This window comes from Hermetia illucens, chromosome 3 (assembly GCF_905115235.1).
Source record: "Hermetia illucens chromosome 3, iHerIll2.2.curated.20191125, whole genome shotgun sequence".
NCBI lineage: Eukaryota > Metazoa > Arthropoda > Insecta > Diptera > Stratiomyidae > Hermetia > Hermetia illucens.
In genome coordinates this window covers 18,921,797-18,938,147 of record NC_051851.1, presented here as the reverse complement: position 1 = coordinate 18,938,147, position 16,351 = coordinate 18,921,797, and the positions used below count along the sequence as shown (strand labels likewise).

The following is a 16,351-nucleotide window of genomic DNA, read 5'->3' as shown; positions in this document are numbered from 1 at the left end:
GAATTCGTAATTAATTTTTTTTTTAATAAAGCGAACAAAAAAGAAAAAAAATAAAATCAAGTGGTTTTGTACCCCCGTTTCGTTAAGGTTTTTGATTGCTGGTTGAAGTCAGTCAATTCTACTAGGGACTTAACTATTCTTAGACCTTTTTACCCTTCACTCCCCTATAATAGTATTCTGAAATTGTACTTGCTAAGTTCCTCTCATTTGATATCCGAATTGACCATGAGTACGTGCTAGACGACTGTGGAATCCCTGATCACCAAGTAGACCTTAACTGTCATCAGTAATGCCTAGTTTTCGGATCACATTTTGTTAAAAATCTTAACGATCTTTCCGTCAATCGAGATTTCATTTTTGATCTGTTGAGTTCAAAAAACTAATAAGTTTCTTCATCAATCTGATTTAGGAGGTAGCTACTTGACCAGAGCTGTGACTAGAGGGACGCCCCAGAGTGGTGCCATCCCTTCGGCGCTACGGATATTGGCCAGGAGCGGGATGAAAGTGGTGGTGTATGCCGATGAATTTGTTCCCCTTCGCAATAAATTATATTATGGAGGGCGTGTTTGCAATGGTGCGTCTGTGGGCTACCAAATCTGGAATTCAACTAAAGCAGATCCGACGCTATTCATTATCAACACAAGGTTACCCGAATTCCACCGCTGGAATGAACAAAAATTGTCATTCTCTTCTATGGTAAGATACCTGGGTGTGATTCTGAAATGGAGACTAAACAGAGAACGGAAGGTTAAGAGAGTCCGGTGAATTTTCTACGCCAAGAAGAAGAAGATTTTCGTTAAAAAATAGGGTCTCTGGTTCGAGGCCGATAGGGGTTCTTTGAATGTGAGCGTTCACCCTTACATACGGTTCTATTCTATGATGGTCGGCACTTCAGCAATACCATAGGACGGTGCTTAGGAGGGACTCTTCAGTTCTATCCAGCAGATGTCCTTAATGTATTTTTACACTTTGAACCTTAAACCTCCATATAAAGTACGATGTTTTATGCAGTGCTGTTAGATTCTGTTAGTGTGAATGCTGGGATAGTCAAACAACCAGGGGAACTCTGGGCATTCCTAACCAACTAAACCATACGCAAGTCCAGCTTCAAGAGGAATTGTTCGGTGCGTTTTCCAACCAAGTCTAGGTGAATAATCGGCGATTTGTTGCAGGATTACGGCACAGGATTCTTTATTGACGGTTCAAAAATAGTTTCTGGAGTCAGAGCGAAAGTATGCTTGGATACCACTCTAGCCGAGTCGTATGGTATTTTACGTGACATAGTCATTCTGACCGATAGTCAAGCGGCCATTTGTGCTTGATTGGCTTTGTGCTCAGTGGCTCCATCCTCCAAGCGATGGAGGATTACCATTCACCTGAACATAGATGAGAATGAGCGACCAGGCGAGACTCCGCTTGTGGCAGTTCTTAGTCGACGCAGTTGGCGTCCCGCTAGCAACTGTGAAGGGTTGAATCTACTCACAGTACTTGATAGCCGCTGATTCCAGATGGCGAAGGCACACCACCGGCGTTAAATCAAGGGGGATCTAGCCTTCCTGCAACACAATCCGATCACGAGAGCTTTAAGTCCAGCTTCCAAAGGTATACAATATTATGGCGGTTTGCAAGGGGAACTGCTCTATTGGGAACTACACCGCGAGACTCGGCATACCCTATAATCCGTATCGTCCAAGTTCCGGAGAGGAAGGAAAGATTCTCAGGTATTTTCTTTGTCATTGTCCATTTCTAACTAGAGCCAGGCTGCGGACGCGGCTTAAAGTAGGAGGGGTGACATGGCACAGTAATTACAGTGTTAGAAGTCCGTGGCACCAAACAGCCACACCACAACGCAACTTAGGCTTCTCGGAGCGGCCACTTACACTTACCTCTCCTCCATTCCATTCCTTGAAACACTTAAGACTATTTCTAATTATTTCTATAATTCAGAGCAAAGTAACCTTCCGAGTTGCACAATTGCAGAGAAAATGGATGATTTCTTTCGCTCTTTTTCTTTCAAATTGATTCTTAGAGATATCTTACCTATATTGGATGTTTCGTTGGTATTCATCATCATCAACGGCGCAACAACCGGTATCCGGTCTAGGCCTGCCTTAATAAGGAACTCCAGACATCCCAGTTTTGCGCCGAGGTCCACCAATTCGATATCCCTAAAAGCTGTTTGGCGTCCTGGCCTACGCCACCGCTTCATCTTAGGCAGGGTGTGCTTCGTCTTCTTTTTCTATATATTGCCCTTATAGATTTTCCGGGCTGGACCATCCTCATCCATACGGATTAAGAGACACACCCACCGTAACCTATTGAGTAGGATTTTATCCACAACCTGACGGTCATGGTATCGCTCATAAATTTCATCGTTACGCAGACTACGAAATCGTCCATCCTCATGTAGGGGGCAAAAATTCCTCGGAAGATTCTTCTCTCGAACGCACCCACGAGTTCGCAATTCTTCTTGCTAAGAACCCAAGTCTCCGAGGAATACATGAGGACTGGCAAGATCATTGTCTTGTACAGTAAGAGCTTTGACCCTATGTTGAGACGTTCCGAGCGGAATAGTTTTTGTAAGCTCAAATAGGCTCCATTGGCTGACAACAATCGTGTGCAGATTTCATCATCGTAGCTGTTAAAGGTTGTGATTTTTGACCCTAGAGAGGAGATAGGATAGGAGAAATTATCAACGGTCTCAAAGTTGTAGTCTCCTATCTTTATTCTTCCTGTTTGGCCAGTGCGGTTTGATGTTGTTGGTTGGTTAGTTTTCGGTGCTGACGTTTCCACTATATATTTTGTCTTGCCTTCATTGTTGTGCAGCCCAAGATCTCGCGCCAATGGCCCCCTGCTCGATCTGGATGAAGGCAGTTTGTACGTCTCGGGTGATTCTTCCCATGATGTGGAGATCGTCAGCATAGGCCAGTAGTTGCAGTACCTCTTCCATATACCTCAGCATCACGGATCACTTTCTTCAGGGCCAGATTAAAGAGGACGCATGATAGGGCATCTCCTTGTCTTAGACCGTTGTTGATGTCAAATGGTCTTGAGAGTGATCCTGCTGGTTTTATTTGGCCTCGCACATTGGTCAGGGTCAGCCTAGTCAATTATCAATTTCGTTGGGATATCGAATTCTCTCATGGCCATGTACAGTTTTGGCTATGCGGCATAGGCGGCTTTAAAGTCGATGAACAGATGGTGCAACTGTTGTCCATATTCCAACAGTTTTTCCATCGCTTGCCGCAGAGAGAAAATCTGATCTGTTGCTGATTTGCCTGGAGTGAAGCCTCTTTGGTATGGGCCAATGATGTTCTGGGCGTATGGGGCTATCCGGCCTAGCAAGATAGTGGAGAATATCTTATAGATGGTACTCAGGAACGTGATACCTCTATAATTACTACACTGTGTGATATCTCCCTTTTGATGTATGAGACAGATAATGCCTCGTTGCCAATCGTCAGGCATTGATTCGCTGTCCCATACCTTGAGCGCAAGTTGATGAACCACTTGGTGTAACTGGTCGCCTCCATATTTAACTAATTCGGCTGTCATTCCATCGGCTCCTGGGGACTTATGATTTTTAAGCCGATGAATTGCACGAACTGTTTCTCCTCAACTTAGTGGTGGCAGTATTTGTCCGTCGTCTTCAGTTGGCGAGACCTCTATCTCGCCGATGTTCTGGTTGTTCAGTAGCTCATCAAAGTACTCATTTTGTCCGAAATTAGATTTCCCTCTTTATCTCGGCAGGATGACCATCGAAGTGTATCAGGCTTCATCCTGCTGACTTGTTGGTAAAACTTGCTCGCCTGGTGCGGTTGCTCTCTGTACTTTTCTAGTTCACAAACTTGTTGGTTCCCTCACTCACACACACACACTCTTCGACTTTTTTTGCGGCTGGGGCCAAGTATCTTTGTAGCCGTATCCATGATAACGTTCTTCAGGTGATTGTGAAGATCATTTGTTGATGCTTCATCTCCAGATCCTCTGTTGACTGCGGTTATTGCGGCATCCATTTCCCTCTTATAGGTGTCGCGGAGGGTTGTGTTGTGGATGGCTTCAGTGTTCACTCTCACCTGATTGTCAGAGGGGATTCTAGGTGGTATTGTTATTCGAGCTCGGAGCACCATGCCAACGAGATAGTGATCCGAGTCTATATTGGCCCCCCTATATGTTCTGACATTCATCAAGGCTGAGAGGTGGCGGCGTTCGATCAGCACGTGGTCAATTTGGTTGAAAGTGGTCCCGTCTGGAGAGGCCCACGTATGTTTGTGGACCGCTTTCCGCGCAAACCAGGTACTTCCAACAACCATTTCGTGCGATACTGCTAACTGAATAATCCGCAGTCCGTTATCATTGGTATCCCTATGTAAGCTATGGGAGCCGACGCATCGCCTGGATACGGGTTCCTTTCCTACTTGACTGTTGAAATCTCCAAGTATGATTTTGATATCATACTTGGGACAGGCTTCGAGGGTCCGCTCAACTGCCTCGTAGAAGGTATCCTTCCCCGACTTTACAGTCTCCTCTGTAGGAGCGTGAACGTTTATGAGGCTTATATTTCTAAACTTGCCTTGCAAGCGAAGAGTACATAACCTTTCGCTTATATTTTCATAGCCGATAAGAGCAGGTTTTATTTTTGGGGTGACTAAGAAACCTACTCCGAGCACATGGTTTACTGGATGACCAGGACCAGGAAACTGGTCAGTGTCCATCGCATCTCTTGCAACGCTGTTACATGAGCCCTGTATTGGGACAGGGTGTCGGCTAGCTGCTCAGCAGCATTCGGTCTGTACAGGGAACGCGCGTTCCATGAGAAAATGCGCAAATCGTTAATCCGTTGTCGTTGCTGGGTTCGTGGTTGTAAAATCCATCCTGTCCGAGGCTCCTTTCGTGGCTTCGTAACATCGGTTTTCCTTGTAGGGTTGTCAGCCCTACCCAACCCCCAACCTGGAGGACCAGTTGGTAGAATTTGTTCCGTTTTTAGGCGTGGGAGACTTGCCTTCATCCTTCTCCGTCTGCAGTTTTTCATAAAGAAAGAACTCCCAGCGATCACCACGTGGAGGCGGAGATACGGTTTGGTAGTAGAGCTGTTGGTGTTGGTTCAGCAGGCGTTTCCTAGGTTTTATGCTCCATCGTGGATACCAATCCACATTTCGCCCTGGGTCCGATACTACCCTTTGACCGATGTAGGGCATTGTCAATGTAAAAGGTTTTCATAGTTTGACAGTAAAGGCGATTTTATCTGCTGGTTACTTTATAGCTTTGGCAATCGGCTTCTCCACGTTGGTTTGATCTTATCCTTAGTTCGCAAGTCTGTCTAAATTGGGAGGGTCCGCTATGGTCCCTTCAACGACCAGATAAATATGAGTTTAATGCCCATACGTTTGTTAAAAAATCGAGGCAGTTGAAAATGAAGTATATTGTTCTGTCATTAAGGACAGTTGAAACATTGCACTGCAGTTCTATTAGAGAGTTGGTACTTCTGTCGTAATTTTATATTGCTAATTGGTCACACGTGTTTTGAACGTCAATGTCGATTGGAAACGATCGAAACCACGACGGTTGATACGTTAGAAGGAGTTTTGAGAATCTCTTGACTACACCAGGAAACTAGGAATGGTACCGCATTGGTGGGCCGACCCCGTTCGGGGGACAAAGACTCCTCAATTTCTTCGCGGTTCAGTCCTTTAGTCTCCCCGAGGGTTTCGGTCTATATTTCGATATCAGCGGGATAACGGGATAGGTGGCGTTCGTTGACGTCGTCGTAGATGTTTGAGTTCGTCTTTGTGCTTGTCTCACGGTTGTAAGTTTGCCACTTGTACAGCACTAGTGTGATTAGTGATAACGTGGAGAAAAATAACAGAAATGAAGAGTGTGTGCGGATTCCCCATCACTCCTCAAAGGAGTGATCAAGATAAGTACAAAAGCGATGACCTGAGTTCTTTTCACAGAAATGCCTTTTTTGGGATATAGATTTCTGGTGTATATTATTTTCGGAGTTTTAATCGCCTCCAATCAGATCGAACTTTATTAACTTCCAATTTCCTCTTAAGGGCGTTTTTCGCTGACAACATGATGACCAACAGTCTAGGTTTTTTCGTGAATCCGTCGGCAGTGGATTTTGTGAGGCATGAATGTCTATTCATCAGCTTATCTACACGTGCTTCTACGTCAATATATACAAAGAAATGACTAGTTTCAAGCTATGAGAAATTATCAAGTTTCACTCTCAGTATACGCGGTAATATCATCTCCACCCCGCTCTTTCCATTCTCAGCAGATGCTATTTTCGAAAAATTTCAGTTCTGTCTTCCACCCCTATCAAATAGATGCCATTAAATTTCATTTCACCCCTAATCGTGCAATCGTGCTTCTCTAGATAGTGCTATCATCAAATCACTTCTCTGATACCTTTGCTCATACGAATGATAAGCGTAACTATTTATCAATTAACAAATTCAGATTCTCCTCTCAGAGCGAGCGTCCATGTCTCCTCATTGGTCATCTATTTTTAAATGAGCCTTAAAATGGGTTACCAGCGAGAAGCCGAGAGAATCTCCATTAATATCCTTATCTTCGCGAAACTACGATAATTTTTTTTTGATAAGTTCTGCAGTGGTGTAATCTGAGGTATGAAATAGCCAAAGCACCCACGGAAAGGCCTTAGTCAGCCGTTGATTGTCTGTCCAAGCGGGCAAATGGTTTCGGCAAGAAATTCCGCGCGGTCCAATTACAACCTTCCGTCTGAAGTCAGCATGTATTGCTCCTTTGAGAATTCCTGACAGTGTTTGAACGCGTTTTTGGAATACCTCGTCTGCATACCGTCATCGGATGTAATTTCGCGTGCGGGATACTCAGCTCGTTGTCGGTCTGCGCTAATCCAAAAGATCCGATAGTCACACAATGGCTACGTATTTTGATAACAACTCATGGTTCGATCAGGTGCCATACGAATTTGCCTGCCCTGAATCGCCAAGTCTTTTCTATAACGCTAGTAACAATCAAAACGGTGGTGAAAATTTTGATTTCTATAAAAATTCCAATAATTATCGGCAAGCATTCACTAGCAGTGGATCATGTGAAAATAATGTTTCAAATTTTCAAAATTACCAAAACCCCAATGGTCAGTGTATGCAAAGTGTGCCCGGACCTCCTCCGGGGCCACGTTTTAATCCCGGGGGTGGGGTTCCTATGTCACCTGTGCATCCTAATCCTAATTTTGCACCGATCGCGAATCAACCACCTTTCGTGCCACCGATTGGTTTCAATCGGTTCACCCCAAACTCCGGTGAACCTATCGCGGAACCTAATGTTTTTTATGCGGGGTACGACTCGGGAGCATATGCTCCTTGTCAGGGGCCGAAACCATGGAGCTACGCCCAGTGCTATGGATACTACGGCGAGCCGCCCTGTCAGTACATCGACGTGATTGATATTGAGGATTTTATGTGAGTTGATTTTCGAAACAGTTTGTTTTACATTCATTTTAGATAAAATTTAAACAATAAACATTGTGTGACGTGGGGTGTATGAGAGATTAAATGATTTCTTTGCAGTTTGTATGAATTAAGGAGTTATCGCAGCTGAAGATAAAGATTGTGTCAGTGGAAAATGCTTTGTTAAAAATATTCTGATAGGGGTTGATGTCTTAGAGGGTTTAAATTATGCGCCGGGGAGTCATGGATTATTTTTATCTGCCTGGAATCAGTCCCCATCGAATTTCTTTGGATGGCTTTTGAGCTTCTTTTTGAGACTGATAGCCTGGTGGAAGTTTGACATGTCAAGGAATAGGAAGGTTTAGTATCGCCAGCATGTGATTTCCTCAGTATTACTTCCAGAATGTGTACTGTACTTTCTCCTTTTTTAGCTGTATGCCTCTAAGTTTCTCTGTTTTCCTGATCTGACAAACCTAGCCTCTTGCAATCATCCTTATGGGCTTACTTTCATGGCTGATGTTTCAGTGTCTCAGCCTCGCTCAGACCGTCAATAGCTGCATTTCATCATCTCCCAATGAAGATTAGGTAGGGATTGTGGATGGGATGGTTGGCTACGAACTATCTCGTTTGGAACGAAGAATGTACTGGGCATGGTAGGGCCAACTTTTGTAAAGATAAATGAGAATTTTGGAGAATTGGCTCTCCCAACACTTACGGTGAAACTGACATTTTTCTTGAAATTGCACCTCGTATCCAACTTGGAAGGCATTCATGCATTGACAATTTAGAGGGATCGTAAGTGACCTGAATAGATATATATTTTGTACCGCTGCCGTTTTTGAATATGCCAGTACAGTAACGGAGGACCTACCCTTCTTTGGAAATACATCTCTCTCGATTCGTGGTCGAATTAATTGCTTGTGGTAGAAAATCTTACCTTGGAACGGAGTAGGTTTATTGATTGGTACTTTGGGGTTTCCACTCAATGAAGTATCGGCAAAACTCGTCTAAATATTAATTCAGACCGGTACCCATCCACTACCACTAAGACATATTCATGTCTTTTGATTTGGTTGGTTTTTGGGGACACTGGCAGCAAAAAGTGAGAAAATACTCACGGCGAGCACTGAGCCTTGTGGAATTCCACTGGACTGGTGAAACTTCAGTTTTGGTCCAACATACGAAGAGTGGAATGGTGATCTTTGTCGAATTGATTGACAGGTACGTTTGCCTTCTCACAAAGGGAAATGTTTTAGGGCCGGTGGTCGTTGTGTCTGTTAGCTTTGTTTGTCATGGGAACATTTGGCTGCACTTGAAGGAGGTACGTATATGCGTTCAATATTGGAGAGGCGCCTTTGGAGTTGTTTAGTGTATAATGTAGAGATTTTTCCTGGAACTGAGATGTCGAGATCATGGATTTTGGACTCAGGAAGGAATACTGCGATGAAGCAAGTCCAGAAGATTAGTGTACTGTGGCGTTCACGACCGTAGGGAAGAGTTTTTCGACATGTTGGCAACATTCATCATCATCAACGGCGCAACAATCGGTATCCGGTCTAGGCCTGCCTTAATACGGAACTCCAGACTTCTCGCTTTTGTGCCGAGGTCCACCAATTCGATATCCCTAAAATCTGTCTGGCGTCCTGACCAACGCCATCGCTCCATCTTAGGCTGCCTCGTCTTCTTTTTCTACCATAGATTGACAACATTGCTGTGTAATTCGCCTCCTCCTCTTCAAGAAGAAGTTCGGGGTTATTATGTTGAAAACTCTTCACACAGAATCATCTTTAGTGAAATATGTCGATCAAGTTTCTTGCCAAGAGCGAACTCCACGCCGCCATTCGGTACCTCCTTGAGAAGGGAAAAATTCCAGCTGAGATTTTAAATGAGCCTAAAACTGTTTCTGGAGTTTGGCCACCATACACGTCAAACGTCTGAAACCAGAAGACAGTCTCACCAGTAACGTAACATCCTTTCAACCTCTGACAAAAAATTCAAAGCCGCAACTTCAGTCATATCATCCGCGATTTAAGATCATAAAGGAATAATTTTGATTGAATATCTGGCTATAGGGGACACAATCAACGCGGGAAGACATTGTTAGATTCTAAAAATCTTCAAAGGGCCGATTCAGAATAAAGGGAGGGGCATGCTGACAAAGGAAGTCTGCCTGCTGCACGACAATTCCAAATCTCACACTGCCAAAGTCACGAGGCAACTCCTGGACGCGTTTCGATTGGACGTTTAAGATTATCTTTCGCATTGAGTACGCAAGCCATCGTAGGGTTTCAAGTTTCTCTATGAGCTGATCTTGAAGCTCAAAACGTGCCGAAGTTGACGCCCCCTTTGTTCGCTTGTAAGAAAACGAAGCATCAATGTAGCTGCAATCCTTCTCATGTGTAAATCTTCGGACAAAAACCCTACGAATTGAACTCCATGATATTCCAGACGTTTTCATTTGTTCTTGACGTTGGGAGCATCCTGAACGGGGTTGGTGTGAAATTAACATTTCTCTATTTTTAAAACATGAAAATCTCCCGTAGACTGGTTTTACATAGAGCAGCATTCCCATAAGCAGTCTTAAGGATTACAATAGTTTCGGCTGTCAATTTCCCCAATAGGAAACAAAAGTTTACAGCCCTGCGTTGCTCACGACCATCTGCCATCACGTTTTTGACGAAGTGGGCAAATTTACTAAAAAAACTCCCACGTGCAAATCGATGTATTCACAGTGACAAAACTTCGAACACTGACTTGAACTGGCGTCGAACAATGGCTTCACCAATTCCCCTCACCCCACCATCACAGCTCAGTTACCATTACTTTTGTACTAATTTTTCCAGGTATTAATGGTTTGAGCCCAAATATTCCTACTTGGTATGCACCTGGTGATAGAAAGTGCCAGCCTGTTCCAATTTTCCTCTTTCCATTGTACGCAGAATGGGATCATTGCTCTTCGCAAGGTTGAGGAGACTAGACATGTACAATTCATCATCATAAACGGCATAACAACTGGTATCCAGTCTAGACCTGGTTTAGTAAGGACCGCCAGACATCCTGGTTTTGCGCCGAGGTTCCATATCCTTAAAAGCTGTCCTAGCCTACACTATCGCTCCATTTGAGGCAGGGTTTGTCACCTCTTTTTTTTTCTACCACAGATAGACCCGCCGACCGTAACCTATTGAGTCGGATTTTATCCTCAACCAGGCTGTCGTGGTATCACTTTCGTCGCTATATACGCTACGGAATTGTCCATCATTTGTAAAATTGTATGATCAATTTTGCACCCAAAATGTTGAGGTCTTTTCCTTAGAAGATACCATTCCACCGTTCTGACCGGTGACAAATGCGATCCAATTTAGGCCGAGTCGAGATCAATCTTTTTTACATCTGGTTTTCTCAGAGTTGAGCAATTATCACAATATTTTTATGGATGACCTTATTTTCATGGAATTGATGGTCTGTCATATTCAGGCATATTTTAACGGCATATTCCCGGCTCGACTCATTCTTATTAGATTATTTGTCAAAATTAGCTTGGCAGCTAGTCTCACCCGGCGTCTCATTATCATTCGCTTTCGCTCTCCCCTGTCTCTTCTTCGTCAATAGTGTCTCTTTCCCCTTCTGCTCACAAAAGCTCCAGCGATTTGAGGGCGTTACCGGAGAGGAGCAGTTGTATGGAAAGGCGTTTATCAGAAACTAACATTGCGATGCCTCCAGTAAAGTATGATCGTTTTTGATTATATGGATTTGTTTCGCAAGTGCAACCAGTTTTCCCACAGGAGCATTTACCAGCCTAAACGACTAAGATCAATTATCAACGAACCTATCATCCATAGATGCTAAATATTTGTATGATCTGCCAGGATTGCCGAGGAAACTAGCTGAAATCCACCCAGATCTCTTGGTTTGTAAGTGTTTGGGTGACGGGTAGACTTGAGTTGGTGTTGAATCGAGCATCGGCGGAGGATAAGAGCGGCCAAATTAATGGAGACGTTATGTGACGTTGTTATGCTGAACCAATCTGGGCCACTTGCGGTATTTGGCAGAGTGGTTGCTCCGCCGTAATCGACGCACGTGTTTGGAGTATTCACTTAGCGCCTATATGCGGTCCCACCGGGGCTCAGCGATATTAAAGCTTGCAGTTCAGCGCTGTACGTTCTACTGCTAGTTTTTACATGTTAATTATCCGCTGGAAACAAACTAAAGTGCGATGAGGATATCAAGGATCTTGAAAAAGCGTTAACGGTGACTAGTTACAGGCGCCGTCTGCAGTCCTCGCCTTCGATGCAGCGGTTCACCAGGAAGTTCATGGTCATAAAAATTGGTGACTATACCTTGGTTCACCTTGAAACTATTCTACTGCATTCTTCCTCTGTCTCTTCCATGGTGCCTACATAGTTTTGCCTGACGTAGTAATCCAGAGAGTTGCTTTTGGTTTCGTTGGCTACTATGCTTGTGGGGTCTCCCACAGTTGCCGAGTCAGTGGACTCTTAGTTCTAGGTGGACTAGTTTTCCCGACGCTAGCGGAAGTCGATCAAGAGGCTATCATAAAAACCTAAAAATGTAGCTTATTCGACCCCTCTCTCGTATCATTTAACAAAACTTGACTTCATACAAACGTCAGAACATCGCGCAAGCTGAAATATCGGCTCAACTGCGCTTGCGGAAGCGTAAAGCTCTATGCCCGGGTGCCACGATCGAGCGGGAAAATCCATGGTGGATGAGCACTCTCAATCAATGCTTTATCTGCCTCCGATGTTCAAGAGGTGCTGCCTTTGAGTTTCCCACTTTGCCTCGGCATCCTCAGGTTATTACATTGGAGAAGGGCCCTTTCGCATAACGTCTCCGCAGTGCCCATTCGCGAAGACAACGCTTTGTACCCTGCGTGCCTGCTGCGGCATTGCTGATTTGAAAAGTTATCCACCCATCCCTGTAAATCTTGGACTGTAGGTATGTGGATGGGTACGATTGTCCTCATAATTTTTGGTCGCAAGTTGCACAAGGTCTCCTCCAATTCCGTACATCGTTGTAAGTCGCGATAGAAGTCCTCGAAAGATGCATGCTCTCTTTGTGTTCAACTTCGGATTCGTTCTCAGGGATCAAAATCTGCTAGCTGATCACGGAATTGACCACGAAGAGCGTCTCGCAGATTCGGCCAGAGATTTCTCGGGTTGGCCAGTCGAAAATCCCGATATCAGTTCGCTGCCTCCTCTGTAAAGAGCATATAAACCTGTTCCAATAAAAAGAGAGAAGTTCCCTTGCAGAGTCGAATGTGTCAGGGTTTCAATTCTGAAAAGGGACTTATTAAAGGAAAGCAATCCCTCGGATTATTGTACTTCAAATCCTAAAAGTTTACGATATGGGTACATTTTTCGGAGGATAGAATGCCACGGGATCGTGCCGCTGAACTAGTTCAAGTTTAAAAATCGAGTGTTTAGCCCAAAAAAAGAAGGGTCCGTGGGCTCCAACAGAGGAAGTAAATGGATGCGGGTTCAGGACTCCCTGTATACTCAATAAAAAATAGTTCAAGTTGTCGAAGAAGACAAAGGCGATGACAGCGAAACAGAAGTTGGGAGTCACTACAAATAGCAGATACAGAAGCCAAATAGATAACAAAGGTTAAAATAGTACTGATAAAAGGGAAACCTTGATGAGACGAATAAAAGTCGAGGAGTCCTTTTCCCTATATTTTCAGCTCTCGTTTGCAATCACTGGTCAAAATGCCATCCCAACCCCATAACTTGATTACAATATGTGCTGGCAAACTCCCACATCGCAGCCCCATTATCAAACGGAGAAACATCCAGCGAGTTACTTCCCGGAGTATAAGATAACAAAATCAAAACAAATGAAATCGTGAGAATTAATTGAGGATGAAACATTGGGGACGGACTGGCACAACTTTGACTGACTGCTTCCGGATTCCACTAAGGTTTCGTCTGACCCGACGCTTCATTTTAACGAAGACGAAAGAATGTTTAACTTTCCGCAAAGGTCGGGAAAAATGTTCCCCAAATGCTCAGATGCCAATACCTTTCAGCTTCTAGCCGCAAAGGCCTGCATATCCAGAGGCTCCTGGAAGGGAATCACCTACCTCATTTCTAAGGTGTTATTCAAGACAAAGTCTATTTAAAATCGGTTTACTTGCTATCTGTCACTGGCAATTCCTTCGAAAACCATTGCTTATGTTGTCCCAAAATTTGGTGAGGTTGAAACTAAGAACCCCGCAAATGGAGGTTACGATGGAACTCCCCATACATGCGAAAGAAGGTGGACATATTTTTTGTTTTACTAAATAAAGCTATGTGGAGTCCCGAATGTAATACCTATTGTAGAGAAAATGAAGAAACATAAAACTGAATAGTGCACAATAGTGGAAAGTTTGGTGAAAATTTGACTATTAATTACCATGTTTATCATGTCAATGTTAGAATTAGAATTCTAATTCTGAGGGTCATTATCGACGAGACTGTCAGAACTGCTTTTATAGCATACCTTATCGTTTTTGGTTGACTCTCATAGCAAGCAAGCTATATTGTAAAGGATTTCAACTCACAGTAGCCACCATTTCAGAGTGTTCATTCGTGCATTGATGTTTCCATCCACTATTTTTTGGCATACCCAGCCATTTCTCAGCAAGTTACACTGGGGTCTCTTCAATTTTTTCACCTGAGCTTGCTGCCATTTTTAGTGAAATTTGAATTGGCAATTGGCGTTGCCAGTAATATGAATATTGATCAACATCTTGTTTTGTTTCAAAAACTTATCATATTCATTCAGTAACAGTCAAAATATATCGTATAGGTGACAGCATTAATTAGTTAGTACTTCATTAGCAAGCGTGATGTGGGTAATGTAATGATGTGATAATTACAAAATTATACATTCCCAAGTAAATATTAAAATGATATTACTTCTCTGGACCAATTACTTCCAGCAAGGTATTCATAATGTATTAACAATTGAACAAATGAACCGGTTGATAATCTGGTGTCCAAGAAGCCTCAAAAAAATTGCACCCATTGGAAAAGAACTCTGTTCAGTAGCGTTTTGAAAAGCTGAACTGGTTTTACTGACATGCTACCCCGAAAAGTGACATCCCATTACTATATATTTCTCCAGAACAAACATGATTTCCGCTACCATGGTTCCTGAAAGAACGAACGAAAAATAAAAATCAAGTTCGCTGAGCAACCTCAATTTTGCCTCTCAGTGAATTTTCCGCCTTGCACTTTGACACTCAATCTGGTTATTCGATTTGACTTCTTAGAATTTCTGTCTACATTTCTGATGGATTCAGAATATCTCCTGGATACCATAAACATAAGACCAACGGTGGGTTTGGTTTGTTTTTTCATTGAAGAAGAAGAAGATCGCAAACATTGCTTCAGTAGTTTTTATCCCCGTTTTTTTTTGGTGTTGAACTTTTCAGTTGTTCTGAGTATATGAATAAAAAGGGCAGAGTGTTTTCTAATTACAGATTACAGAACTCTGATATCTTTAACTGCATATATCGATATTTCGGGAGCCAGTTGTTCGCTTCCTCAGTGCTTCCAATCTTGTTTGTGGTTTACAGTGCCATTAGGGTCAAAACTAGGTTTTAGGAGGTCCGCCTTCTTGCTGACACATTCTTTTTCAGTTTGAGTTAATTTTATCGGTAAAGTTGTATTTCTTTAGGGGGGGGGGGGGGGATTAATCTTGCCCTTACGCAGGGTGCTGCATTGAATATCATAGGAGGAGACAGCAGACCATTTTTTTATTAGGGTGCTACATATATCATAATTCCATTTTAGGAGTTCGGTTTAAACGCTTGATAGTTGACATGCACAATTTACCCCTTTGTCCCAAGAAAAAATTTCTTATTTAAATGGTTTTCTTTTTTTGGTAAAGACACTGCATTTCGGGAACCAGTTGTGTAAGTTTTCTCTAGTGAATCCTGAAGAAAGATACAATCGGTCTCTGATAACCAGTTGGTTCTGTTGTTTTATTGAGGGAAGTATTCTACCCAAAGAGAAAATTACTTTTTCCAGGCCCTCATGCCGTTCCTATTTCACTACCGTCTAGACCTCTTTTGAGTGCAGTGATTTTCATTGAGAATGGGTGCAACAACATTTGCAATGTCACGATGTCCAATTATGCCACTTACAAATACAGAATTGTAACCGTCCAATTTGAATCATGTAACGTTTTGTTGGCAGAGTCGCTACTTAAGGCCGGATTTTTTTTTACTGGAAAAACTTGAACGCTTGACAGCAAATGAATCTGGGTCGTGAATTCATTAAAACTGTTTAGTATTTATGGAAATAAGTTCGTTCGTTCGAATGGTTGTAATGGTCGTTTTATGGAGAATAAAATGTTTATGTTTTAATAGTTGAAGAATAATTGTTCTTAGTTAGATTAATTTTATCGAATCGTAGAGAATGGGAAGTTTTTATTAAATTTATTACATCGTAAAATGGCAATATTTCATTTAATATAAAATTTAGAATTTTATTCTAATGCAGGCCAACCATAGCGAAGAGTGCTGAGTTCTATGTTTTTACATTTCGGTGAGGACCATAGGACAATAAAACCGCCACTATGGTATCCTAATTTAACAATCTACTCTTAGCAGAATCGATTTTTACAGCTGCATTTTAATTTTTTCTACCTCACTTTTTAACGAAAACCCTTTGTTGCTATAATCTTCTTCTTCAAGGCGCGACAGGCCAAATTGGCCCTTGGTCTCCAGGATAGACTTCCTCCAACCATCTTGACCTTTCGATCGCATCCTCCAGGTAGCGAATTCCAGCAACTTTTTACTGACCTCGTCCACTGAGTACTCTCAGCGTTTGAGTGGCTTTCCCACTGGGCGGCGTCCTTCGGATGTGCATTTGAATTCCCTATAAGGTATTCGCTTGTCGTCCATC

General features: G+C 42.9%; 1 protein-coding gene across 3 annotated transcripts in view; it reads left to right on the top strand.

Annotated features, from left to right (window-relative positions):
- Window positions 1–16,351, top strand: part of LOC119651282 (protein similar) — a 549,699-nt gene that overhangs the window by 70,417 nt on the left and 462,931 nt on the right. For 2 of the 3 annotated variants that reach the window (XM_038054793.1, XM_038054791.1), the window contains exon 1: window positions 6,676–7,451. The exons of the other annotated variant lie outside the window; for it this stretch is intronic. In XM_038054793.1, the coding sequence (XP_037910721.1) occupies window positions 6,907–7,451 (545 nt within the window). In that variant the 5' untranslated portion in view covers window positions 6,676–6,906. Of the gene's footprint in view, window positions 1–6,675; window positions 7,452–16,351 lie in introns of those variants that run through there. 3 annotated transcript variants of the gene reach the window in all.